General features: G+C 46.2%; 1 protein-coding gene across 1 annotated transcript; it reads right to left on the reverse strand.

Moving 5' to 3' along the window:
• Positions 1–27,868, reverse strand: si:dkeyp-115e12.6 (centromere protein F). The gene is made up of 16 exons (XM_061235226.1): positions 27,675–27,868; positions 24,727–24,972; positions 23,239–23,435; positions 21,988–22,088; positions 21,209–21,273; positions 20,841–21,111; positions 16,691–16,893; positions 16,393–16,518; positions 15,504–15,632; positions 12,639–12,761; positions 11,562–11,697; positions 6,946–9,863; positions 6,275–6,640; positions 4,926–6,141; positions 4,140–4,281; positions 1–2,521 (listed from the first exon to the last, which is right to left on the reverse strand). The coding sequence occupies exons 2-15, from the start codon at positions 24,886–24,888 to the stop codon at positions 4,154–4,156; spliced, it is 6,141 nt and encodes a 2,046-aa protein (XP_061091210.1). The 5' UTR covers positions 24,889–24,972; positions 27,675–27,868; the 3' UTR covers positions 1–2,521; positions 4,140–4,153.
• Positions 27,869–27,905: the final 37 nt, after the last annotated feature.

The following is a 27,905-nucleotide window of genomic DNA, read 5'->3' on the forward strand; positions in this document are numbered from 1 at the left end:
TTTATTCACAGACATTTTTATTCAAAACTTGGGACCACAACAGAAATACAAGTACAAATCATCAAAACAAAATCTCACTACAAAATCACAGCTTTAACTACAGTGCGACAAGTGTGTCCTGTTTCTTGGGTAAAATGCTGTGGGTGTGTGCGTGTGCACACAGGTCAGTTCAGTGAGTGTACACAGCCTGTGTCTTGTAAAACACTTGCTGTGCATTTCAAGACATTCATTTGAACTTAACTTGGAGTTAGTGCACAAAGAACGACAACTATATGTACAGTGTACTCTCTGGTTCTGCTTGGCTTCTGAGGTGCCCATATCCTTCACAGAGGACTGCACATCATTTGGCATACCATAGTAGTGATAGTTCAGCCAAAATCGATGGCCTTCGATTGCCTTCCTCAAGAGTTCCTAAAGTCAGAAACAATGAGCGTTGGTGCCATGCATGGAACTGCATTACTGCCAATAACAAACCAGGTTGCTCAGGCATGTGGTTCATTGGAAGTTGAGCATGCGTGCTGAAATCTTCACTGGTATTATGGCAGCAATTTTAGGCCGGTTAGGCAGTTCAGTTTTATCTCATTTGAGAGAAGTCCGCTTTCACTTTTCCAAGTTACTTTTAAAGTACCATGTGATATAACTTAACCTCGATGTTTAATTCCAAAATGAACCACAAGGCTCAGTGACTGCAGAGACTGTAGGTTGGTAATTCTACCATGGAATATGGAACATGCTACCCACAAATAGCCAGGCTCCCCTTGTTCTCAGACATCAATGCTAATGATGCTAGCCACTAGTGCATGGAAGCAGCAAATTCATATTGAGAAATATTTACATTGATATTAGGGTGAACTATCACTTCTTTTTTTTAAACGGCTTTTGTAAAGTTGTAGTAATATCCCAAAAAAATCTGAATCCGCTACAGATCTGCACTTAATCTGTGCTGAGACCTCAAAGTGTGAAAACCATTTATATAATATTGAAAAAAAAAAAACCAGCCTAATCATGCAGGAGTTTCAAATGAAGGCAATGTTATAACCGCAACAGCATATACAGCATGTGCACACATGTAATATTCATACACAGAAGTATGCACCTATATCCTCTCGCATATATTAGCATCTTGTATTAATGTGATCTATATTAAGAAGCACACTTGTCCCCAAAATCCAAAATATTTAAAATACAACTTGAGAAATATATTAAACTATAAACAAATATACAATTTTCTTTAAGAAAAGGCAAAGTCAAAACATTAAAACAATACAATATTTCTAAAGTTTCAGTGAATATACATTCATACAATTGTTTATGGCCGAGTACATCTGTAAGCACCCTTCCTTATGCGAGTGAGTGTTTTTAAGCTGTGAATGCAAGACAGGACAGGCTAACAGACCAGGCTGAAACAGCTGATCACCATAAATGGAGAGGAAAGACTGTCGCGGGTTATTGTGAGTGCAGGCAGACCCACACAGCAAACGTACGCACACACGCACACACACGCACACAGCCCGACAGAAAGCCACACTCAGTCCAATACACTGCAAACTGGCTGGTATTAACAGGGTATTCAATAGCTTAAGAAAAATAAATTATTTCTAAAGATGCTCGCACGTACATATATACAGTAAATCAGGGCCTCCCTGTAGTGCACATTTCGTAAATGAGAGTGACGAGCTCGTTCTGCGGTTTTATAAAGTGAAGTGACTTCAGCTTACATTTATAACCATGAGGAGTATAACTAACTCAATCATCTCAGTGGAAAATACCCTAAAATGAGAACTAATATCACTTGAAACATTATCACTTTTATCACTAATATCAAGTTATATTATACTTGTCTCTCTCAGTCAGAGCCCAAAATGGTTTGATCAGACACACCAAGCACACAGTAGGCAGTGGGCACATGTCCTTTGTAAGGAAAGCTAAAATGCCGGCTATAGCCATTTTTATCCTCAGACAACCATTCAAGAGGTATACCGTCGAGCCTATGGGAATATAGTGCCGGAATATTCCGTTTTATTCAGCAGAACTATTCCGTTACAGAATCCCAAACTGACAAGCTCACTTGAACAAAGTTTTACCACCAACCAAGCGTCCAAGTTAAACCAAGCGTCTAAACTTCCCTCTATGGTGAGTGGAGCTTAAGGCTTCATAACAAACTCACCTCAAGCAAAGCATTATTATTTACTGCAGTCAGTTAGGTGTCTTATATTACCCAAGGAAGAATTTTACTTGACACAGTTAAATCTATGTTTTTATGTTATTGCAGCACAGACAGTTACTGTGATGAATCTACCCCAGGTTTGGGAGCTGCCGGCTGTGGTTTCAGCGCAGCTCCCCAATCAGACCAGAGGAAAAGCAGCCCGTTTCCATTCCCATAAATGAGTATCTGAGGGAGAATGGCAAGCAGCTGGGACCTGGCTGAGCTCTTAACTGGATCTGACTCGCTCCATTTCAGCGTGTGTAGTGCAGCAGGTCTTCAGCAGGCCTGCACTGGAGTCTGTGGTCCTGTACAACCCTGCGTGCACAAAGTTTGCATTAGGCCAAGGGGAGGATCACATCTTTTCATTTCTGGGGATGTGTACTAAAGCAAACAAACAAACGTAGGCTATAGAGACCGCACAGTGGACAACAAATTGGACAACAAATTGCCTGACACACTGACATACAGAATTGAGGGTTGTTGCACAAATCCTCACAAAAGACATTTGTAGAAACAGTTACCATTATTTGTGAAAAACAAATACTTTACATTATTGGCATTTGGCAGACGCTCTTATCCAGAGCGACGTACAACAAAGTGCATACCCATAACCAGGGATAAGGTCGCTGAAAGACCCTAGAGGGAAGTACAATTTCAACTGCCTACTTTAAACCCAAGTGTAGCTTATTGTATTTTCTATAGTGTCCCTTACAGATGGAAGGAAAACTCACATGAGTGGCGGGCGCAGTGAACTCTCCCAAACACACACCCCTCCAACAGAATCACACAGCGCTCAAACACTAGTCAGTAAGTGCGAGAACTATTAACTGAAGTGTTATGACTGTACATCAAACCAGGGAGAAGGACGACAACAACAGCTCCATTTTGAAGAGAAATGTGCGAACATGACAGGGTTTCCCATGTTTGGAAAAGCATGTCAGTGGATATGGTGAGTGTGTATACATATCTGGGGGACAGAAAGGCTGTAGCATTGTGAACACTGGGAATACACTGAGCCTCAATGAGGTGAAATCTTCCCCTCCGAATGTTTTATGACCGGCTTCAGTTAAATGGGGAATAGACCTACTCCACGTCTTATGATTCTGTTTGTGATCCAGAATACCCATACCCGCCACATGACAAGTGTTCAATATGGTTTGGTCCAATAATAATTTTACAATTGCAAATTTACTCAGTTCAATTCAAAGTTGAGGTAGCAGTAGTACACCGAACATTGGAACAACATTCCGGTCCTCGCTTCAGTTTACACAAATCCAATTGATATACAAATTAAAATAATGATAATTCTACCATAATCACTTTATTTTAAGTTAAAATAAAAATAATAATTTCGTAAGCTTTTCTGTGGCATCTGCTGTGATGCGTTTTGGGGAATCAAAGGCATTAGCAACATACCTGCACACAGTAAGCATTCACTTCAGTTTATTTAATTAAACAGAACTGTCCTTCCCTAGTCCCACAGACCCTGCCTGTGTCAGTGTACAAATCCCAGAGAATAATAATGCACAATCTTGTTCCGAATGCTCTTCTCACATATTTCAGTGAGGTAAATTACAAATGATTAACCTGTTACTCGGTTACAAATGTCAGAGGATATGCTACATTCAGTGTAGACATCTGCTATCATGGCCATTTTGTGTGAACTAACCTTGATCATTCTAATACACATCACCCCTCAACAAACCTTGATGCCGGCTACATTACCAAGACATGCAGCACTTTCAACATGAAGATGACAATGTCAGAGATTTTGGTATGACTTGCACACAATCCAAATGGGGATGGCCAAAGAGCTGGCTCCAGTCATATGCTTTAGTAACATGTATGTGCATGTAGCGCTTGCGTGTGTGTTCACTCTCTATGCAGAACGTATGAGTGAGAATGTACAGAGGTGTTTAGATTCCCGCCGTACCTGTGGGTGAGGGGTCAGGGGTCAGGCTCCTCCTGCTCCTCCTCGGGCTGTTCCCGCAGGGGCAGGGGCAGCGCATCGGTCCCCAGCAGGCCCCTCCTCAGGACATAGGGACAGGCAGGGCCACTGGGAATATCAGCGAAACCTGGGCGGGGGGGAAGACTGGTTTTCATTACCTTAAGCTTGGCTCCTACACACGCCTGTACAGCACGCAGATGTAGGACTGTATAGAACACCCACCCAAACACAACACTTTACTCTGATACAGTATAAACAAATCCTGAATGTCTTCAGCCACACACAGCTGGGCTACAATGACGCATGGCACATTCACCCCTAGAAACAGCATTCACGGCTAACCTTATAGACCACGGTAGATTCACGTGTCACTTAAAGGTACAATAGGTAATTTCAGACTTCAAGAGAGGAATTGCTGCAGCAAACACGCTCAAACCACAACACTGTTTATCCCACCCCTTCTCTATGAACACACTGACATTGAAATGCCATTGGCTGTGGCAATTAAAACCAATTTTCAACCAATGAGCTTGAATTATTGTACAGCCATACGATGTTTTGGTACAGAGTGCCGGCCCGTCAACTGCATATTTTAAAACCTGAATTTAAGGACTACAAACACAGGCAGAAGGTGAGTCAACACGTCAGTGAGCCTTTTTCAATGATAGGAAGGCATTTACAATGGCCTTGTAACAATGTTTTAACACAAAAATCCTACCTATTGTACCTTTAAGAGCTTGTTTGTTTAACAGCGCCTGCATATATACCCACCCTTCATGACCACCTCGGGCAGGCCGTAGGGCTCGTACTCCGTGTCGTCGTAGGCGGCCGACATTCGGCTGCGGTTCCGGCGGATCCGCTCTGCCAGACGGGCCGGGTCAGACGGGATGAAGAACGACCCGGTAAACAGAAGACTGGGTCCCCCCTCCGGCATCGGCGTGGGCGATAGGGGCGGCGATTCTGAATTCTGCTCTTCGTTGCTGGTGTCCAGGTCTTCGTCCTGCATCTCCACAGGCTCGGTCTGGGTACTCGAGTGCTGGATCCCCCCGCCGCCAGCAGGGGGCGCGGGACCGGCCGGTCCCATCCCCCCGCTGTCACTGTCTGTCTGAGTGGCTGTGGTCCGAAGCTCTTTACACACACCGCCCTCGCGGCCCCCTCCGGCCCTCAGCCCACTGGAAGCCAGGCTCTCGCTCTCCACGTCGGTCTGAGTTTGAAAGTCTCTGGTGACCACCTTTGGCCAGCAGGGGGCACTGTGCTCAGGTTCGTTCCCGCTCTCTACCCCAGGGCACACAAGCTTTGTGGTGCTGTCTTGCAACTGCCTGTGGGATGTTGTTAGTGTGTTCCCTTCTGTAGTTTCAGGCTCCATGCAAAGGGCATCTTTAGTCAAGCCATGCTTATTATCAGTTTCAGTGTTAGTCTGTACACAGTTCTTCTGAGAGTTTTCGGTTCTGAAAAAACTCTTTGTAGTTTGTAATTCCTTTCCTTTTTCTTCCAGAACGGAGCTGCCGCTATCTCTATGCGCCTTCCCTGAATCTGTAGTGAAATCATTAGTGTTGACAGTGCACAGAGTCGGTTGATGGGGACTCTCAAGCCGCTGAGTTCCTTTAACAGGCTCTATTTTTTCACTAACTGCACCTGCATTTTCTATGACAGTTGCATGAGTCTCTCTGTGATCAAATGCTTTGGCCTGACTGTCTTCAGGGGAAGCTGCTTCAATATGGGCCTCTGAAATTCTGCAGCCTGCTGCTTTGGTCTTGCTGTCAAAATAGTTTGCACCATTTTCCTGATCATCTCTGTGAGTGTGCTCTGTTGTTTTGGTCTGGTTGCTTGTGTGAGTTACCTTAGAGCTGTCATCACCTTCCACAGTGACCGGTCTTGGGTGACTAACATCATGACTGTTCGTCCTGGTTTTGGTCCCTATATCCACATCCCTGTGAACCATTGCTTTGGTCTTGAGGTCTGTTATAACATTAGTATCAGTTGGCACCTGAAAAAGCATACAGAATAAGCACAACATTATTGCTCAAAGTCTCAAAAGTCTAATACCAAAAAGTTTCAATACATGTAAAGATAAAAGATCACACCAATGAATTTTCAGCAAAAAAAAATCTCTGCCTTACCTGGATAGTCACAGGCAGTTTCTCTGCATTCCCGAGTGACTCCTGGGTCCTCTCAACTGGGGGATCTTCACCGTCAACTCCTTCAGATGGTGCAGGCGATTTTTCAGAGAGATCTTGCCCTCCAAACTCCAACACCCGCACTTCCCCTACCATGTGCCTGGACCCTATCAGCTCTTCCCCTTTGCAGGTTAGGAGCAGCTGGTCTTCACGCACCACTGCGATTGAGCCTTGGCGAGGGTGAATGGCGGTCTCCTCCATCAGCAGTGGGGAGATGGGCTCTCCGGTGACCCTCCAGACTTCGAGCTCCTCCGCCTGCCTCACGTTCTCCTCTCGCAGGCTGGAGACCTGGGTCTGGAGTTCCGCCAACTGGAACAGAAACAAGATGACACCTAAATGAATGCATTTTAAACACCTTTAAAACATCCAGCCTTTCCAATTACAATGTCTATAACCAAAATGTAATGCAAGTATCAGTTTAACTAATAAACCCAATTACTATTCCCAGAAAACACATGGAGAATTAAAAATGCACAGACTCTATAAAGGAGCATCTAACTCTTAATTGAACATGCACAACGCAACTGTAGAAAATCCTTGCTTAACATATTTTAAGTAATGAGATATTAAGAATAAATTGGGCAAAGTATGAACCAATTTCAGTGTCAACGGACCTGCTTCTGAAGAGCTGTGATCTCAGATGGAGAGAACCGGTTTTGCTCCATTCCAGTTTTGTCTGTGTAATTTGCCTGCTGGGGAGTATCGTCCATTTCCCCAGATTTCAGACTACGCGATTCAGCCTGGATTTGTTCCTGCATGTCTTTTCCTCGTTCCAGATTCAGTCCATCATTGCTGCGAGAGCTGGTGAGCTCCTGGGCAGGTGGCATGTTTAGCAACAACTGCGAAGCCTTATCACTTTGACTGCCCTCTTCACTTACAACCACCCTCTCTACGCCAGTGGACCCTTCATCAGCTAAATTTGCACCTTGAGTCAGTCTACTGCCACCATCACCCAACTCAGAATTAGAACCTCTATTACGTCCGCTATCAGAAATGGCCTTGTCTATCTCGCCTTGTCTATCTGGAGGACACACAGCAAGAGCCCAGGACCTCAAAGCCTGATTTTCAGCTTGCAGCTTGATAATGGTGTTTCGGTTATGTTGCACATCTATATCGGACTCTGCATCTTTGCTGCTCTCACTGTGTGCATCAAGTGTCTTTTGGCCTGTCGACACTGTTCGCTGCCTACTCCCTTCCAACAAGGAGGGGGTTTCAACCATTAATGTCAGTTCTTCATTTTTTAATGTCAGTTCTTCCCTTTGTTCCGTCTGGAAGTCTTGATTCCCAAAAGCTTCCACTCTTCCCTTTGCTACCTCGGTATGGGCGCCCAAATCTCCTGAAACAATCACATTCTGTTGGCTATCATAAAAAGGGCCCTGTTTGACTTCTGAATCCAGAGGTCGCTTTTCCAGATTCTTTGACAACTCAGCTTGAGATAACAGGGACTGAAGCTCTTCATTCTTTGCTCTCGTTTTTCTTAGATCTTCTTTGGCAGCCTCTAACTCACCCACTAGTCTCTGAGTGGCGCCATCTCCAATGAGTGCACTTTGGTCCACGTTGACACAATTCGATCCATTTACAGTTGCAGCTGCAGCGAGTTTAGATTGCAGTTCTTCATTCTCAGCCTTCAAGTCACGTAATTCTGCCTGCAAGTCCTTCACAGAGCCGTCATTGTTGATACTCTGTGACACCTGCTCAGTTGGAGAGATGCTCGAAAGAGAGCTCTGTCCAGAATCATGGAGCGAGTTTCTCTCGGCTGTTTGCTCAGCTTCAATGTCTGGTATCGCGCCTTTACCCGGTGTCGAAGGCGTCTGAAAGGCCATCTGCTCGGGCCCCGTCTCCTCTGGTTTCCCAAAGCCCTCACACTCCTGCTTCAGCTTCAGCTTCTCTGCTTTCATTTCGGCGATTTCCCCGTGACAGCCCTGCAGTTCATCCTCCAGCCTCTGAAGGGTGCTGTCCCTGACCTGCAGCTCCCCCAGAAGGTCCTTTATGTTGCTGCTCTGGTTCTCGAAGGCGAGGGTCAGCTGCTTAGTCTGGTTAGTCACTTGGTTCTGCAGGACCTCCAGCTTGGCCTGGGTCTGCTTAGCCCTTCCCGCCTCCCTGTCCTTCTCCCCCCGCAGTTTCACACAAGCGCCCCTCAGCCGTTCAACTTCCAAGACCAGCTGGACCACCTCATCTGAATCCAGCAGCTTCTCTGACATCTGTGACCCATCTACAGTAGGCTTCCCCGGATAAGGTCCTCTGATCTCTACAGGATGTTTGGAGGATTTTGCTCCCTCCTCGGTGATCAGGTCAATTTCTTCCTTTTTCGGGGTCTCGGCTCCCGCAGAGTCCGACAGAGAGATGCTTTCAGTTGGCGATGGAATGAAATTATCATCTTGCATGGCGACAGCATTGTTGTTGTTGGAGTTCAATTCCAGTATCAGAGGTGTTAAGGGCTTATCAGTCTCCTCGTTCCCATTTTCCCCTTCCCATTTCGAATTCCGCAACTCCTCCACTTCCGACTGAAGTTCTGCAACCTTCTCCGTCAGAGCTCTCCGGCACTCCTCGTCTTTCAACCTCTCCCTCTCCCCGTCTTCTTTTTCCCTCTCCTTATCCTCCTGCTCTTTCCGGAGCTCCGACTCCAGCGCCGCTAGGTCTGCCCTCAGCTTGTCCATCGCAGTCCTCGCCTCTTCGTCTCCTCTGTTCTTCTCGGTCTGTTCTTCCCGACGCTCGCCCTCCAGGGCATCCAGGGAGTCCCTCAGCCTGCCGCTCTCCTTCCTCTCCTCCTCCAGCTGTTTCTCCAGCCGGCCTCCTTCCTCTTTGAGCTCCTGGGTCTTCTGGCGGAGCTGCTCCACCTGGGAGGAGTTCTTTCGGCTCAGCTGCTTCAGCTTGGTCCTGGCCTCTGTCTCCGCCCTCCTCTGGGCCTCCAGGTCCTCCAGCCTCTGCTCCAGTTCCCGCTTGGCCTCCTTCAGGTCATCACGCAGGGCTACATTTTCACTCTTCAGATCCTGCAGGGATGGGGCACTGTGCTGGCCTTTGGGACCAGATGAATCCTGACTCTGGACACCTACACCCTCTGGCTGGGTATCGCCATCACTGCTGTTGTGACCTTGCTTTTCATCTTTGGTCGAGACCTTGACGTCCCTTTGCACAGTCTCTCCTTGGTCAGTCCCTGCATCCACCTGTTCTTTAGTGGAGGCACCGTCGTCATGGACACAAGTTTTGTCGCTCTTCTCTTCCTCCGCTTCTCGGGTTATGGAGCCTCTCCGATCAGCCTCTTTTCTTGCCCTCCCTCCTTCACCTTTTGGTTTCTCTGGTGCTTGGGACCCAAACTCCCCTATGAAATCAGAGTCTATGCCCTCCCCTGGTTCCCTGTCTGTGGGGTACTTGGCCCTCTGATCTTGCTCCTCTTCCCTCGGTTTTTCGGTCCTGTTAACCTTCTTCTTCGGCACGTGTGAGGGGCGATGGGGGGTCACAGGTGAGGAGAAGCTATCCCCGACAGGGATACATCGAGTGGGAACTGTCGGTGCAGCAGGAACGGCGAGCTTAGCTGCAGGTGGGAAATGGAGTGAAAGGAAGAAATGAGTGGACAGATTAAAACTATTCACATGTGTTTAATAGAGGAAAATATCTCTAATATATTGGCCTGTAACTTCCGACTCGGGAATTCTCAGAAATGCCGCGCAGCAAAATCACGGAATGCTGCGATTCAGAGCTGCGGCAACTCCAGTACGTTCACCATTTGCCCATTTTCATCCAGTGCAAGTTCCAGAATAAACAACATTTGCAAGCGAGGCAGTGAAAAGTAACAAAAAACAGACAGACAGAAGACTGTCATTACAAACACATACATTAAAAATTGCATTGATCAAAGCAAAAGAACAAAGGGAATTAAAGATTGATGGGTTCCATTTTGTAATGGCTATATCAACATCTTCTGCTACAACGAATACTGCACATGGAAAGCTATACACCTATAATAATATAAACATATATATATATATGTATAAACAGAACATATAGTCCTAAAATTTGATGGTGCAGAGGAAAGACTGAGGAAGGCTGAATCACAGGATTAATAACGTGCTTTCAGACTCTCTTTGCTGACTGCCCACATTATTAAACAAACAGAAGGCCGACAGTGGTAAGTACTATGAATTATTTATACCTGCGTCTGGTCATACTTACAGTCCTCTACTTACAATGCTACCTCAGTCTGACAAGTATTATGGGTATTCAGAAGAATGTTGTACATTTCAGAAAACTAGGTTATAGAAATGTGTGGTTATTACCTACTTGCTTGTGTGATTAAACCAAAAAAATAAAGGGTTTAAATAAAGCAGGCCACTGTTGCTAGGGGAAATACAGAGTCAAATCAGTCAAAAAATTACATACAATTACATATCGGAACAGAATATTTTATCCCACAACAGTGTTTTTCCATTTACTTTCAATCATATAAATCTTTTCACACAACTTATCACTTCACTGCCATTTAGCAGACACTCTTAAGCAGAGCAACTTACAGTGCAAACACAAGCGATCAGGGACCGAAGTACAGTAGTTTGACAGAGGGAGAACGTATGGTTACAAAACAGCAAAGCAAGAGCTATACGTAAAAACTTTTAAAAAGTGATTAACAGCTCAGTTTGTTTGTTCTTGTCAAACAGTCTAAAGAACACTTATGTGGAGCTCAAACCATTTCTAAACCTTTTAACCATCTATTGGCCAATGATTCCCTTGCTGTTCTAAAGAATATCAAAGGCACTTCCTCAAACAACAATGAGGAGTGCTTTTAGCATGAATGCATTTCCCAAACCATTACAGCAATGCATTCCGTCAATAGGGGGCAGCAGAAAGACAGCAGAGAGAAATTGGCCAAAAGAAAGGCAGTCAAAGGGAATACCAAAAGTATTAGTCAGTTTGCCTTAGAGCAGAAAACGTGTGTGCATTTATGTATGTGTGATAGACAGACATGTCTTACAAGCTGCTGTTTGACAATCACAAGCAGGTAAACAGAATTGCTTCCCTAACAGAAGCTACTGCACGAAACAAAGCCGGAACAATGCATTCAGGATTTTTTCTGAGGGTTGGGGGAAATCAGAGAATGGATGTCAGATTAGCTTGCTTTCTCAGGCATTAAAGAAACTAAGAGAAAATGATACCAACATACGAGTATAGTATGTGACACATCACAAAGAGTTTGCTATGAGTCAGCCACAGATCTGCGACGTCACAGACCACTTACCCTGCAGCTCTGCCAGCAGCCTCAGAGCCTCGGCCAGCTCCTGGGCCAGCCTCTTCACCTCCTGCTCCAGACCCTTCACCCGCTGGCCGCTGTGCTCCAGACTCAGCCCCAGATTGTCCCTCTCCCGCAGCGCCTCCTGCAGGACGGAGCGAGCATCGCACGTGTTAGACACCGGGGTTGATATTTAAGAAAGTGAGAAAGCAATACACCCCTCTGCTCTGACTTCACTGAATTTCTTAATCGGCAATAGCCAATGTTTCATACTGAAACGACTACTTATCTAGCGGTGTTTCTGAGCCAGCAAAAAGTGGGCGATACTGTGCCATTCTCATGCCCTTGCTCTTCAGGAACAGCAGGCTGTGGACCTGATAACATTAATCATGACTGAAAAAAAGAACTGCCTCTCCAGCCCTGTTGCCAGCTGCTTATCTTTAACTGGAATGGCACAGAAAGGTGCAGACAGGGTGAGAGGGAGGGGCCAGAGTTCCGTTAATTACTTTCTGGTGAAATCGCAAACGAGCATGAAGGCTACGTATGTCAAAGTTCAGCTAGGGCATTTCACACAAAGCTAGCCCGTCTAATAGCATGATTGCCAAGTCAACCCTGGGGTCAGCAAAACAAGCCTTCAACCCACCAGCAAGCTCTGGATTGGCTGCAAGATGCAGATTTCTATCACAAGCCCTAAACTCTGTAGAGTGCACAGCTGTGTGCCAATAGTGAACATGTACGCTGGAAGAGGAATGGAATGTGCCTTCCAACGACTAGCTTATTCTGGATTAAATGGAAAATGGTAAATGTCTGCAATTATATAGCGCCTTTATCCAAAACAATCGATGCTTCTCAATCACCCATTCAAACACACACTCGCACATGCAAGGCACGAACAAGCTCGTCATGGGGTAATTGGGGGTTAGGTATCTAGCTCAGGGACACTTCGACACACCCAGGGCGGGATCGGACCGGCAACCGTCTGACTGCTCTTATCAATTTTGTACCATTAGCTTGTCTTAACTCGCTGCAGAATGTAGCTTCTTAATATCAGCCAGACCAGGACGACAAGAAAATGCAGCTTCACACCGTCAGCTTGCCCTGGATCTGGGCCTCTCTCTTCTGGCACTCCTGCAACTCCTTTTCAGTCCACTGCAGTTTGCCCCGCACGCTGTCCAGATCTTTCTCCAGAGCCTGCTTCTGCAGCAGCACCTGCAGGCAGGGCAGAGCGGCGTGTGACAGGAGAAACAGCAGGGTGGAGAGAGAGAGAGAGAGAGAGAGTGAAGTGTGGGTAAGAGAGGAGGGAGAGGACATAAGACAGGACATGAGAGAAAGTCATGAAAATGGGCAGATGGAGAGAATGTGGGGGTAGAGAAATGGAGAGAGAACGGATAAACAGGGAGAATATGAGTGAGAGGACGGCAGTAAGGCAGGAGGGAGGTTGAAATTGGGAGGGGTATTGAAGAAGGAACAGTGAAGAGAGGGATTGAAGGGGAGAGAGGGACAATGGTGGGGTAGAACAGAGATTTAATCAATTATTATTGTTATTATTTCTTTTATTTTTTTATGCAAGAATCCATCACATTTCAAAATATACAAACTCATGCAGCATGCCGTGCAACTGCAATGGCAGTTCATGCCCACATCAATGACGAAAGGTTAAAATGCAAATTCAGAAGGCAAGGCAAACAATCTGTAGTCTGCAACCAAAACCACAATCCCAGGTCACTGAGGTCAATCACAATCCGTACTTCACAAATGGAAACTACTGTACCTCCACACTACTATGACTGTCTGGGACACCACAACCCAAACTAGCACCTGTGTCCCCTGTTTTAAGCCTACCTTCGTTACATTTGCTCAGTATTCCAGCAAGGTGACCTTTCAACTCATGGTTAAATAATAATCTAATCTGGTTCATTCTTTACATTCTTTGTCGTATTTGAAATAATAGCAAAGGCATGAGCACGTAATGGCGGGGGCAGTGGTCCTAGTGCAGAATTTAAAGAATTTCACTGACAGTATGAAGTGGAATAATTTAAGTAGAGAATGCGAACGTGATCTAAGCAACAAGTATTCACAGCATTCAATTTACCTTATTACTTGGCAAAAATTAGCATTAGCAATTTTTCTGTCAAAGTGCCAACCTTGCTGTGTTATTTTAGTAGCCTCCAAACTGTGCCTCCTCCTCTTAAAATGGATGCTGTACATGTTGCCATTTAACCCACAAATGTAGCACATTTATATGTAATAAAAGGCAGAGGTCCAAAAACAGATCCTTGGGGGACTGGACAAAACAGGCCTGAACAAATGCAATACCTCCTCCAGTACAGCAAAACCTCCCACTGGTTGAACAGTCCATATTGACAATGCCCTAATTCTAATAGTAGAATTACCAGTAGTAATACATGACACAAATATTATTGCCAAGAAATACTTCCATGTCCTATATTAAATTGCAATCAGACATTCCATTTCTAAATCAAACAATCATCTTCATAATGATAAAATTATCAAATGAAATGACACTATGCATGCCTGTGTGTGTATGGCTGGTGGATAGCCACTGGTGACCATCTACTTCACGTTAAGCAATTCCATCATGGAATCCAGTTACACATGTAGCTACACAGGTGGAGTAAGCAGACTATGATGACAGCTCTCAGGCACCCTGAAGACACATGAAGCTAACATGGCTAATGTGCCAGAAGTGCGTGTGGAATTTCTCAGAGCAGCGGGGACATTTTGTTTCCCCCCCCCTCCCCCTAATTGACCTCCCCTTCCTCCCATTGGCCATCTGCCTCAGTATGTCACACTAACTCCCCACGGCTTGCCTTTAGCCAATCACTGGCTTTCACCCCGCCCCTCTTCCTCACTCCCCCCACCCCCCCCCATCCACTCATCCCTCCCTGGAAGAGAAGGCCAGGGCACATGAGACAGGGAGGAGCGTGAGTGTCTGATTACAGGAGAAAGGGAAAAAACAAAAGAGGCAAAACACAGAGATTATCACACTGACCTTCAGGGCTCAAATCTCCATTGTAAAAAAATTTGGATGGGGGGAAAAAAAAGAGAGAGAGAGTGGGGGAGGGAGAGAGCAGGAAAGTGACATTAGTTACCGGCCTGTAGGTGAGAATAAAACAGAGGGGGAGAAAGGGAGAGAAAGAGAGTGAAAAAGAGGGGATACACAGCCAAGCAAGAAGATTGCTACAGAAGGTCTCAAACACTGAGAGCTGGGTAGGAAGGCCACTCACACTGAAATGCTTCCCACTGACAACCACAGTTTAGAGTTCTGACAGAGGGGCCGTCTCAGAGCTAGCAGCACCACTGAATGAATGTTGGAATACTAGTGAATTTAAACACTGGTGTCTACGGAGGGCAGCTCACAGTCAATGTACATCCCACCTTATAGCACTTTTTTTATTTTTTTATTTTTTATTTATTTTAATGGCCGACAGCAGGCCCTCAGGGTGAAGCTCATTGATTCTATCTGCTCAAATGGCCAGGGATCGCCTACAGTACCCCTGTCGAAAACTCAGACTTTAACCCATTATGGACTAAGGCGCCCTACAGAAATACTATTGAAAGGTTGAGGAATCACAATGCATTTCAACGGTCGTGACTTGAAAAACGGTCATATGATCAAATACAACGCTGGCGTCGCATTCGCCTGTTAAGAGAGATGTAATATGCAGGTCACATCCGCCCATAAGGGGATAAAGTACTAACTAATCCATCAGCTTCAAATCGACTCAATGTGTAATTGTAATTAAATTGAAAAAGGTTAAATCATACAGTAAAACTGAATACTCCCTGGGGCAAATTAAATTGAAAGTTAGAAGTACCGATCTCTTTAGTGTACGCCCGTCTGTACTTCCCGCGGCTGTACTGACCGTGTGTACTGTCTGTACTGTGTGTGTGTCCGTACGGCCTGTGCCTGAGAGGCGGGGTGGATACCTTGTCACACTGAGCCTGCAGAGTGTTGTGCAGGGTGCGGGCCATCTGCAGCTCCTGGTTCAGCCTGCCGCTCTCCTGCTGGTGCTGCTTCTCCCTGGCCTGGCTCTCCTTCTGCAGCTCCAACAGCTCCTACAACCCAGAGCAGAGTTACCGCACAACCGCCGGAACTCCACCAGCTCCTACAACCCAGAGCAGGAGGTGCGACCACACAACCTCTGCAACAGAAGATTCTCACATAAACATACACAGGCTGGGCGGATTTGGTTCATCATAAGGGTGGATGATATACTGTACTGAAAAATGCTTAATTCACAGTTCATAGCCACCACATGATTCATTATCCCAAATGGCTGCCTTCATAATATATCGCCCACTGAAATTTTGTTGAGCTATTAAGTTGAAGCCTCCATGGTTTCACCTTCACCATGCACTTATTATTCATTCTGGATTAAAGCAGTGTACACGACAGGAGGAAGTGTACAGGAGGCTGTGTAGAACTGGCAATGCCAGGACAAATAAAATATTCAAGCCAATGTACAGTTGCAAAAGCAAAGTTCCTTTGGGGCAAATTACCACTTTAATTATCAATAAAGTTTAACAATATATGTTGCTGGAGAAAACTCTCCCACACACTCACACACACTCACACACACTCACACACACTCACACACACACACACACACACACACACACACACACACACACACACACACACACACTCTCACACACACACTCTCACACACACACACACACACACACACACACACACACACACACACACACACACACACACACACACACACACACACACACACACACACACACACACACACACACACACACACACACACACACACACACACACACACACACACACACACTCCCTCACTCTCTGGTGCTCTCTCTCCAGGTCCTTCCAGCGCTGCTCCGCACTGCGGCGGCTGCTCTCTGCGTTCTGCCTCTGGCAGCTCAGCTCCTCCTGCAGCTGCTTCACCCGCTGCTCTGCAGCCTGCGCCTGCGCAGCCAGCCAATCACAGCACAGGACAGCAGCCAGTCAATACCACACAATGCAGACTAACATACAGGCACAATCTAACTCTGGGGTTACAGCAGGACTAACGCAAAAATGATTTACATCACATCCTGTACCACTGGAGCTCCATGCCTATGGACCCCCCCAAGCTCACCCTGTCCTTCTCCTTCTCCACGTGGCTGTTGGCCCGGACCACTTCCTCTTTGGCCCGACTCAGGGTCTGCTCCCGGGCCGCCAGCTCCCCCCGCGCCTCCCCTAACCGGGCCTCCGTCTCCCGGTGCCGGTCCGAAGCCGAGCGGACCTCCTGCTCCAGAGACTGAACCCATGTCTGGAGCTCCGCGATCTTGGACCGTTGGACTTGAGGTAGAGGAAGTGAAAAAGAAAGGGAAAGGGAGTGAACAACAAGAGAATGAAAGCTCTGTACATAACATAACAACGATGAGAACAGGCCATTCAGCCCAAAAATGTTTGCCATTTTCCTACCACTAACAGTAACAATGCATTTGGTTCTTTTTCTATTTCCATTTGTATGAAGTATGGTGATAGTGTTATCCGATCAAAAGTAAATGTATATAAAATTATTTGTATAGGATATATTTTTGCATTCTTAAGTGAACTGTGTTCTAAAGGTGAGACAAGGAAACAATACAGAATTCTATCACATCTGGGTATGTGTACTATAGCATCTAATCATACCTGCTCACAATACTATTACTAATATTCTGGAACCTGCATCCTGTGCATGTGTGTGACATCAGTCTGGACTGGACTGCACCAATGTTTCACATCCACATTAAGTGCAAATTTTTTTTTAATTTTATAAACCATTCATGCAGAATTTATCACAGACTGGGAATATGGCTCTGTAGCCAATAAGTATTGATCAGAAAATGTGCACAACGTGGAACATGGCCATTAAAAGCACCGCCTTAGGGGCAGCACAACACAGAAGATCACACAGTGATTCTGTGTCACCAACACAACCGCAGCCCAATAACACTCTTTGTTGGGCACAGCAGTGAACAGATTCCAGGACTGGGTGGACACCAGGGAAATGACATTCAATATAGGCAAATACAAGTTCTTCATGTGAGAAATACACTCATGCACAACAGACTGAAAATGACTTGCATTTTGTCAAGTTCTCCAATCATATCCGGATCTAGGCATTGTGCTGTAGCAGTGAAATACATTTTTAAACGGTCACCAAGAGGCCTCCATTTTGTCTTCATCGGACCACATTTAGAGCACTGTGCGCCATTCTGGGCACCACACAAGAAAGATACAAAATCACAAAGAAAGGCATCTACACAGGTTCCAGTTATGAAAGTTAAAAGGAAATACTAAAGACACTTAAATCTACAGTCTAAGCCAAGGCATACGACTGAAGAGACAAAGCTATAAAAGATTTCTCGGGTTGACTCCCTTCAGCAGATGAAAGAAGGTAAGGCTGGAAATGAGATAAAGGGAAATTCTTCACTAACAAAAGGAAGGTTTTATTTTTTACAGAGCTTGCCAGGTCACATAATAAGGGCAGAAACCTTCAGGGTGATCCAGTCCTGGTGCCGTGTTGGACACTGTAGACTTCAGGTAAATAACGAGCCTGTTCTCATAGTTATGCATGTTTATATTCTCATAGATTTATGCTCCATGATCTGCACGTCCAGAAACACGACACAAAGTAGATGGAGGTTTATTCTAAATACTGAACAGTACACATATATAAACTTTTGTTTAAAAAATATAATAGTAATAATAATAATAATAATAAGGATATGAGGTACGGAGTAACTTTTACATGTAAATTCAGCTATAATATGAAAAACCTGTCAGACAGTCAGAGCCCAAGAGAGACTGAATTATCTTGCATGTGTATCTTTATAATATCCCATCCTCTGAAAAGGTTAGGGAGTCACTGTACATACATAGATTTTTTTCATGGGAAAGGATGTTTAATAGAAACTAATTTTGAATAGCTCTAAACCAATATTTGTCAGGATATTTAGTGGTTTAAAGACGCCCAGTTATTGTCACACAATAAAGCCCCTTTTAGAACAGAGCAGAAAAGAAATTGGACCTACAGTGATAACTGATTACATAAGGATAATTGCGTTTATTATGAATGAGAGCCCTGCTGCTGCTAAAATGAAGACGGCCATTGAACAGTCAGAGCAGTGAGTCACACAGCCTGGGCTGACTGAGAGGCATGTGACGCTGATGTCACGCACAGGGCAGCTGTACACCAAACCAGCACCGGGGATCACAGTAATAACGTCCATTTAAAAACCTAAACATCGCCCTTCTCATCGCTGAGGTCAGCCAAATGACAGCTCTTTATGCTTTCCCGAAACGGACTACCCCTCATCACCGCCTTCGGGCTACATGACTGCCAGACTTGTGGGTTTACAGTAGTCTCTCTTTCTCTGTGCTCCTGCAGTCCCTCCCAGCCCGCGGAACACAGGACACATAAGTGTAACAATGGCGTTTTACTGGAACTGTGACTGACTGAACCGGCTGGAACACAATGGCTGGCTCTCAGCTCCCCGGCACTGTTCAAACGCTGCCTTTTCATACTCTTGACATCCTGCCATGACCTTCTCCTCTACAGGTAGTCAGTGCTGCCGCTGTACTGCCACTGTAAACCCAAGCATTTAGTCCAGTTGGGTACTACAGGAAGGGGAGCTGAAAAAGCAAGACTAAAGATCAGTGCTGGTTCGAGTCTCACAGACAGACTAGTTCTCACATGCAGAGCAGGAGCGTGTGTGTGTGTGTGTGTGTGTGTGTGTGTGTGTGTGTGTGTGTGTGTGTGTGTGTGTGTGTGTGTGTGTGTGTGTGTGTGTGTGTGTGTGTGTGTGTGTGTGTGTGTGTGTGTGTGCACGCGTGTGTGTGTGTGTGAGTATACGAGTGTGTGGGTTGGATTTGCTGCTGATCCAAGCTGATCTGCAAGGGGGCCAGTCTGCTGCACGGCAACGATGAGCACAGGAAGTTCCCATGGCGACTCTCTCGGGGGGGCAGTCAGCCAAACACGGGAAATGGAACACTCACGCCAGAACTCGACAAACAAGAGGAGAAACTCCGTATGAGGGCTGCTCCCAAAACGCAGAGAGAACCGCTGCCCAGAGACATTGCCCTTTCCACTAGAGCCTCTCCAGGCCTGGGTAACAGACACTGCCCTTTCCACTAGAACCTCTCCAGGCCTGGGTAACAGACACTGCCCTGCCCAAAAGAGCCTCTCCAGGCCTGGGTAACAGACACTGCCCTTTCCACTAGACCCTCTCCAGGCCTGGGTAATAGATACTGCCCTGCCCAACAGAGCCTCTCCAGGCCTGGGTAATAGACACTGCCCTGCCCAACAGAACCTGGATAACATACACTGCTCTGCCCAACAGAACCTGGATAACAGACACTGCTCTGCCCAACAGAACCTGTCCTGGCCTGGATGACCGTTGGCATTTTATACAATTTATATAATTAGCCCTGGCATTTTATCTGCCAGTGAGCAACAGTCTCAACATGGAGCACACTGATAACGAGAGGAAAGACAGATACCACAATATCACAGTGTCAAAATATCACAATATTATTGAAATGCGGAGCGAAATACAAACAGGGGACAACGACAGCGTTTATTTTTCTTTGCATCGACTAAAACAAACATCCACATTTTCCAGTGAGTCATACACCAAGAGCCCCTCCCCGTCTGTCCCAGGCCCACAGCTAAAGCACTGTAATAATATCAGTGCTGCGGTTTGGGAAACCTCACTCGGAATGTACACCAGGACAAAAAGTCTTTGTGGGGTGTCAGGAGAGAGAACCGCAGTCTGCAAACATCTGCACGTGGCAGGGAGAGACGTCAGAGCACGCCCGTGTGAAAGGCTCAGCCAGGTATGATCTAACATGGCCTCAGGTGAGACAGAGCAGGGGTAATGGAAAAATTACAGAAAAATGATGATAGGAGGAAATTTAAAACCTGAGAAAATGAAGATGCGGGCTGAGAAAAGCACAGAGTGAGACCGAAATGAAGAGATAAAATCACAGATAAGAGCAAACGCCACAGCACTGCGGTGGAACCGGTTTTACATATCAATACTGTAGCGTGCATAAGAGCCCATTCATAACGGTCTGTGTGCATTTTTTATGAGGAATGCTAAAGTGTGTGTGCATATATAATTACATGCAACATATCATTTCATATAGACCAAAATGTAATCGTAGAGCAGCTCTCAATTGTCAATTTACAAAGAAAGTATGTTTTTACTTTTATGGAGGACGCATTGGCAATGCTAAGAGCACGTCCCACTCACTGTCATTCTCCCTCCTGACGTCCCCATCCTTCCCAGCATCCTCGGGGCCGCTGCGCTCAATGACACCACCGCTGGGCGCGGTCACGGACGCGGGCCTTCCCCGGGGGCCGGACGAGGCCTCCTCTCTCTCCCACGGAAACACGGCGGAGGCGGCGGAGGAGGAGGGGGGGGGCTTGGGCTGGCGGTTCCGGCGGGCGGAGGGCGGGGTGCTCTGTTGCCAGGGGAACGGGGAAGGCGCGGGTTTGGGGCTGTTTTCGGCGAACTGCAGCTGCTGCGGGAGCGTGAGGACAGACAGGTGTTCAGGTGCGGCACAGCGTGCGCGGGGGGGGGGGGGGGGCACAGGGGTGACTGGACAGGTCTCAACTTACCCTGACATGCAGGGCTTTGAGGTCGCTGTCGCCTCCCGACGAGTCCTTCTGCTCCCACCGGGACCCTGGGGAGTGGAGAGACGAGAACACACCAGTGAACACAACAGCAGACATTTCTCATTGTCTACACTACGGGTTCGCATGTTGGATTCAGCGTGTTGCCAAAATCGACTGGGAAGGAGGGGGGGGGGGGGCTGAGTTAGCTGTATTTTTAAAGAAATTTTTTAGGCCTTTTTCAGCTTTATTGGACAGTATATAGTATAGAGAGACAGGAAGAATGGGAGCGAGAGAGAGGGGAAGACATGCGACAAATGTCGGACGGTCAGATTCGAACCCGCCGACGTCGCGGCTCGCAATGAGCATGCGGTCAGTGCTCTACAGGCTGCGCCACCGAGACACCCCTGAGCTGTATTTTTGAACAGAGTTGAGGACGGGTTAAGGCTGCACTCCCAGAGAGAGCGAGAGCGAGAGAGAGAGAGAGAGAGAGAGAGAGAGAGAGAGAGAGAGAGAGAGAGAGAGAGAGAGAGAGAGAGAGAGAGAGAGAGAGAGAGAGAGAGAGAGAGAGAGAGAGAGGAGGAAGTCGGGTGCAGAAAACAGAGAGAAGGAGAAGACAGAGAGGTGGGTGGAGACACAGAGATACACAGCTATGCTACACCATATAAAATAACATGCATAACCAGCTCAGAGAGTTGGAGATAGGGGCAGAAGAGTTGAGATACTGAGAGCGAGGCAGGGAGGTGATTTGGGAGATGGGGACAGAAGAGGAGGGACAGGGTTACCACTGTTCTCCCTGGAGGACGGGTTCCAGCAGGGGGTGGAGAACAGCACCGCGTCGCCGGAGCTGTTGGCATTCTGCAGCTTCTCAAGCTCCGCCTCCAGCCTTCAGAAGAGAGAGACACAGCCAATCACATCCCACGGCTCCTCTTTCACGCAACGCTGCGTGTTCCACAGAGGAAACCAAATACTTTCAGTACACTCTTTAACACGGTATATTATGTATCCACTGGATTTCGAAGATTGTGTCACTTCATTTTGCGGCACAGTGCATGTCTGCAGATCATTGGAAGTGGTGCCGTCAAGTTTGTCCAGTTAATCATTAACGTGATATGACTTTAAACTGACAGGGAAACCTACAAACATCCTTACTTCATTCTACCACACATCCTGTGGACTGTGGCTGTCTACTCGCTATCTATCCTTCAGCCACTCTCTCGCACAGAAGCCAGTACAACGACAGATAACCAGCTGTACACATTTCCGCTTGTGACCTTCCTGGGATTAAAAACAGGAGGAACTGGAAGAGTCAGACAGCCAATCACTGCTGATTGTCATGACAAATGGCCAGCCTTTCCACTGAATACACTTTGCAGTGGCAGCCCACCACAGCAACGCACTTGTGTAGTTTACATTTTTTAATGATAATCTGTCCTGGTAGACTGCACTGCACACACGCACACGCACGCACGCACACACAGACAGACAGACAGAGACACACGGACACAGACAGGGACACAGACAGGGACACAGACAGGGACACAGACAGGGACACAGACAGGGACACAGACAGAGACAGAGACACACACAGAGACACACACAGAGACACACACAGAGACACACACAGAGACACACCACTGTGGGTAAGTAGAGTGCTCTACACACACCACTCTCTCAAAACCTCAGCAGCAATGATTCAGGAGGGGAGATTATGGCTACCTAACACTTCACTCCTCCCAGTCTAAAGCTATTACTAGCACTGCTGGAAACAGTCCTAAGACAGACACACTCTTCCGGGCCTTTTTCAGTATGGAAAATGCACTCATTCTTTTCACCCCACAGTTCTCCCCATCAATCCCGCGTTGTCACCTGTGACTCTCTCACGCTCTGCCCATCTCACCCTCTCTTTCTTCCTTAGGCGACATACATCCCCAGTCAATCCCAGACATTTTACAGTCGTGCCCAGCCACGGGCGTGATGTGTGAAAGGACAGATGTAAAGAGCTGTGCGTATGTCACTGAGACGTTCCTCCTCACCGTTTGACCTCTTGCGTGAGCGTTTGCGACAGCGTCCGGGCCGAGTCCAGCTGCCCCTCCAGGCTGCACACCTGGGCCTGTTTCACCTGCAGGTCCTGTGACAGGCGATTCCGCTCCCGCACTCCCACCAGCACCTCCTCCTGGGAGCTCTGCAGGTCCCTGCGCACCCCGGCCAGCTCCACGCGCACCTCCTCAAACTGTTTCAAAACGCACTTTTAAATTCCACGGATTTATCGGAGCAAAAAAATAAAAATTACATAACATTACTGCCATTTGGCAGACGCTCTTATCCAGAGGGACATACAGTTGATTAGACTAAGCAGGGGACAACCCTCCCCTGGAGCAATGCAGGGTTAAGGATCTTGTGTGGCTACACCGGGGAATCAAACCACCGACCTTGTGGGTCCCAGTCATGTGCCTTAGCCACTACGCTACAGGCCGCTTTCATCAGAATGAAATACACAACGGTACAAATACGAATAGAAACGTATACAAAATATGCAAAACATTGATGCAAATACATATGCACAGTGTGCAAATATAATTATTACTTAGCCACTGTCCCCAAAGATAAGGCACACTATGTTTAGCTGCCAGTTTTTCATCTCTTAATGGGCCATTTTGAAATGGGAGCTTTAAAATTTGAATTAGGTAATATAGTATTATGCAATGCGTGGAGTGTGTCAGTTTCAAAATAACACATCAATGCTTTTGTGTCAGCGTGTACGTGTATGAGCGAGTGTGTTTTTCTGTACTGTGTGATTGTGTGTGTCCGTGCCTTTACAGGTCAATTCACTGTCAGATATATATAAATGGTAGGCGCCATACCTTATCTCACACTGGGAGGAGCTCTAAAAAACAATAAGGACTTACAAAGCAATGACAAAAATCTATGGCGAAGGTTTTGTTCAGCTACATGTGGAGAAAAATCTATGATTTAAACACGATTGAAACATTCAAGCTAAAGCCAAGATATTCAGACTTAAGGGCTTTCCCTTCATAACAGTAATAAAGATCTATTCTTTACAGGGTTTCGAAGTAAAAGATCATGAAACATAAAATAAAAAAGGAAAAAGTTTAATAATATTGCCTAGGGCAACCTATTGCCCCAAATATATTCCTCAGGGAGCAGGACAAATTGCCTGCACAGACTCCTGGACACTGTGTAACATGCAGTGATCGCTTTGGTCGTTTGCATATACTGCCCTCATACCCACCATGAAATGATATCTCAGCCATTTTCATTGACTTTGAATTGAACTTTAGACTGTGAGTACCTGCCGTTTCTACTTATAAAGGGCAGTCTCTGCAGGTTGTATGCGTGTGTGTGCGTGTGTGTGTGTGCGTGACAGCAAGTGTGTGTCTGTGAAACTTCTGTTTCTGCTTGCAGAGGGCAGGGAGTACTAGAGTGTGTGTGTGTGTGTGCATGTTTACGTGTGTGTGCATAAGTGTGTCTGAGATGGTGTGTGTGTGTGCGAGTTTGTGTACCTTCTGTTTCTGCTTGCAGAGGGCAGCCTCAGTGCTGTCCAGCTGCAGTTGTCTCTGCTGTTTCTCCCTCTGCAGCCGGTCCTGCTGGGCCTGCAGCTCCCGCACCTTCTGCAGGGCTGTGCCCGACAGCCCCGCGGCCCAATCATCCACCGTCCAGCTCATCCCCGCAGCCCCGGCGCACACACACACACACACACACACGGCCTCCGAAACCCAGGACACGTCACAACCAGGCCATGGGCTGAGCTGCAAGGCAACGGGTCAATGTGAGATCACAGACACTGAGATTTCCCAACCATAGGAAAATCTGTGCTCTGGCACTATGCCAGGCAACACACTGTGTGTGTGTGTGTGTGTGTGTATGTGTGTGTGTGTGTGTGTGTGTGTGTGTGTGTGTGCCCACATGGAAACAGGGTGAAACACCAGAGCGGTCCTTTCGCTCCCAGGACAGAGCGCTGACAGCTGGGGGAAACCCTGCTGCCAAAACAGCACACGTCGCAGGGCTGCCATGGCAACACACAGTTCAAATAACAAGCGCTGCTCTCAAAGCTCGCTACAAACACCAGCAGCAGACAGAGGCGTTCAATAGATCCACCGTTACGCAATAAGACCGAAGCGAGGCTCAGAGCGCCTGCAATCTGCCCGGGACAGAAGAATGCAAATTGGGAGGCCAAACGTCACACAGTGACAAGCTCAGCGGGGCACGAACCCGGGCCGACAGAGAATGGCGGAACAAGGCGGGAAATGAGGAATGAGGACAATCAGGGTTAAGAATCAAGCGCCTGCATCAAAAAAGCAATCAAGTCAGTCCACATTAAGGCATGCACCCGAGGCTAAGTAATGGAAACCAGGCGGCGCGGGGGGGGGGACAGGCGTGTGCACAGACTCACAGGAACACAAGTAACACACTCAAACTTAAAGCAGAGATGTGCAACCAGCAAAAGCATGGCCTGTGCAGTGAATGGGCCAGAGGCAGGACACTTCACAACTGAGAGCCCTTCACGGTATCGTCGCTCAACCCCGCTGAATATATTTGCAACTAAATAAGTAGCTTGCCAACAGCAGCTGGCGAAAAATAAAGCACTCCTCTTCGTGTACATCATCACATCTCTTTCTCTGAATTGTCTATGGGCCAAAGACCAAAATGGCTCCCATCGCCGATTTAAAACTGCTGTACAGAAACACCTAGAAAAGCCATTGTTTATGATTCAAGCAAACAAGCTGTAGTCGCACAGCTGTTTTCCCAGTGCAGTCATACGTACTTTAAATAGTTAAAATATCAGGTTAATACATACAAGGGACCAGGAAAAGGGTTTGAGACCTGAAATATTAAAAGCAGGGTAAAAAGCAGTAGTTACCATTGTTTTTGAGAGAGAGCAAGCCCATTTTGCACTTCCAAATCAGACTTAAAAGGTTCAGGAGAATTGATGGTTCTTATAAGCTTCACATGCCATCCATAGGACTTGGGGGGGGGGGGGGGGGGGCATATTGTAAACTTACAGAACAAGAGGCAATATAGCGTGAAGTTAATATTGTCCTTAGAACACTAGCAACAGTGTGAGGAGACCAGTATGTTCTTTGGTCAGCAATGCTAAGTTTAGTTTAGTTTCAGTACCACTGACATACTGTAAGGTTGTTTCTACAATTATTTTAGATGGTATTTTAATGGTTACTGATGTGCTTTGATCCCGAACGGAACCACGCAGTTGTGCAATCTGTTTGTCCTACAATGATTTCGTAGAGGCATCACATCAATTTAGAGACACATTCGGTTGGGAGTTAAATTGCGTAATGGTGAAAAAAAATCTAAATACACTGGGAAGAAGAGCCCAGCACGCACACACCCGCAAATTAAATGTCGTTCATCTTTATTACTATTACCATACTATAGGTCCATACAGATGGTCACAATCTGAGTGTCACCATTTTACAAATACACAAACCTGCGGCAACTCCTGATTTATCCATATTACATCAAACAATTAAAAGATGTGGTTGTGTTTTCCATAAGAACTTTTTGGTGGAAAGATTCTTACTCGGACTCTACCTCCTGTTTTCCCAAACCAGTCTCTGGGTCAACAAGAGCCCGGAAGCCACAGAGCATCCCAGGGAGCGCATTGGAGTGTAGGCGGGATTTTGATGTCGTTAGTAAGGATCTGCCTTTGTCCAAATCCTTCTGGATATGCAAATGTTACTAGCTACATCGGATTATCAAAAACATACTTGCCGTCTTCATAATTATTTCAATACATTAACGTTTATTAGTAGCATATAATTTCAACAACCGTAGCTCCGATATTATATGTGATGACACGGAGAAGTGCGCTAGATCTCAAAGTTTGCTAATTATCTAGCTAGCTATGTGGGAAAACTTTTTAGGCAGTTTGGCGTGTTGCTCATAAAACAAAGGTGCTTGTTTTAATGTTACGGTTAAAGAACATCTACCTGTAGCTAGTTAGCGAACATAACAAATAGAATTGGGCCCCCTTGTCACTCAGGTAGCTAGCATTGTTGCCAATAAATTACGTTTCCGAGTTAAGGTCCGCTAACCTTAAAACAATCGAGATGTTAACTAGCTAGTAAACAAATAAAATAAATTCCCAAGCGTTACAAGACGACATGTCCACGTCATTAGCTAACTTGGCTAATAATCTAGTAATTTAGTTAGACTACTAAACAGTTAGTAAATTAAATGATAACCAAACCTAATACTGGTAACGTCACGTAAGTATGTGTTTGTATATGCTATTCATTAATATAACGTTAGCTATCTAAATGATTTGTGAACTCCCCCATTGGTGGTTAGCACAAATGTATAACCAGGATGTAGCTAGCCAACTGGAATTTTGACGAACAGCAGCAACGATAACGATGTAGCCTAATTTAGCGTAGTTAAGTTTAGTTAGCGAATTAGCTTTTTTTTTGTTCAAAAAGGTAAATTAACTTACCCGGCTTTGAGACACTTTTCGAAGCTGATTATGGTTTCAAATAAATCCTAATACACTGATGGAGTTTGCAGTTCAATTGTTGATACTAAAACAGCAAACAAACAATATCACAAAATGTATGATTTTCTTCCGTAGGGCATGTACTCGGTAGACTGTTCACAAGCTCAAACTCGTGCCGCCTGTTGCCCTGTCACTCAGCTGCTAACTGCTCGCAAACTCCAGAGACACGAG

The sequence above is a fragment of the Conger conger genome, chromosome 3 (genome assembly GCF_963514075.1).
Source record: "Conger conger chromosome 3, fConCon1.1, whole genome shotgun sequence".
NCBI classification, from domain to species: Eukaryota; Metazoa; Chordata; class Actinopteri; order Anguilliformes; family Congridae; genus Conger; species Conger conger.

Bases quoted from the DNA above. Each gene is read 5' to 3' on its own strand.
- si:dkeyp-115e12.6 (XM_061235226.1), bottom strand. From the start codon at position 24,888: ATGAGCTGGACGGTGGATGATTGGGCCGCGGGGCTGTCGGGCACAGCC. The intron at 11,698-12,638 runs GTGTGAAGCTGC...TCCGTCCTGCAG, and splicing joins AGATCCAGGGCAAGCTGACG to GAGGCGCTGCGGGAGAGGGA. The intron at 4,282-4,925 runs GTGGGTATATAT...CCCCCCGCCCAG, and splicing joins GCCCGAGGTGGTCATGAAGG to GTTTCGCTGATATTCCCAGT.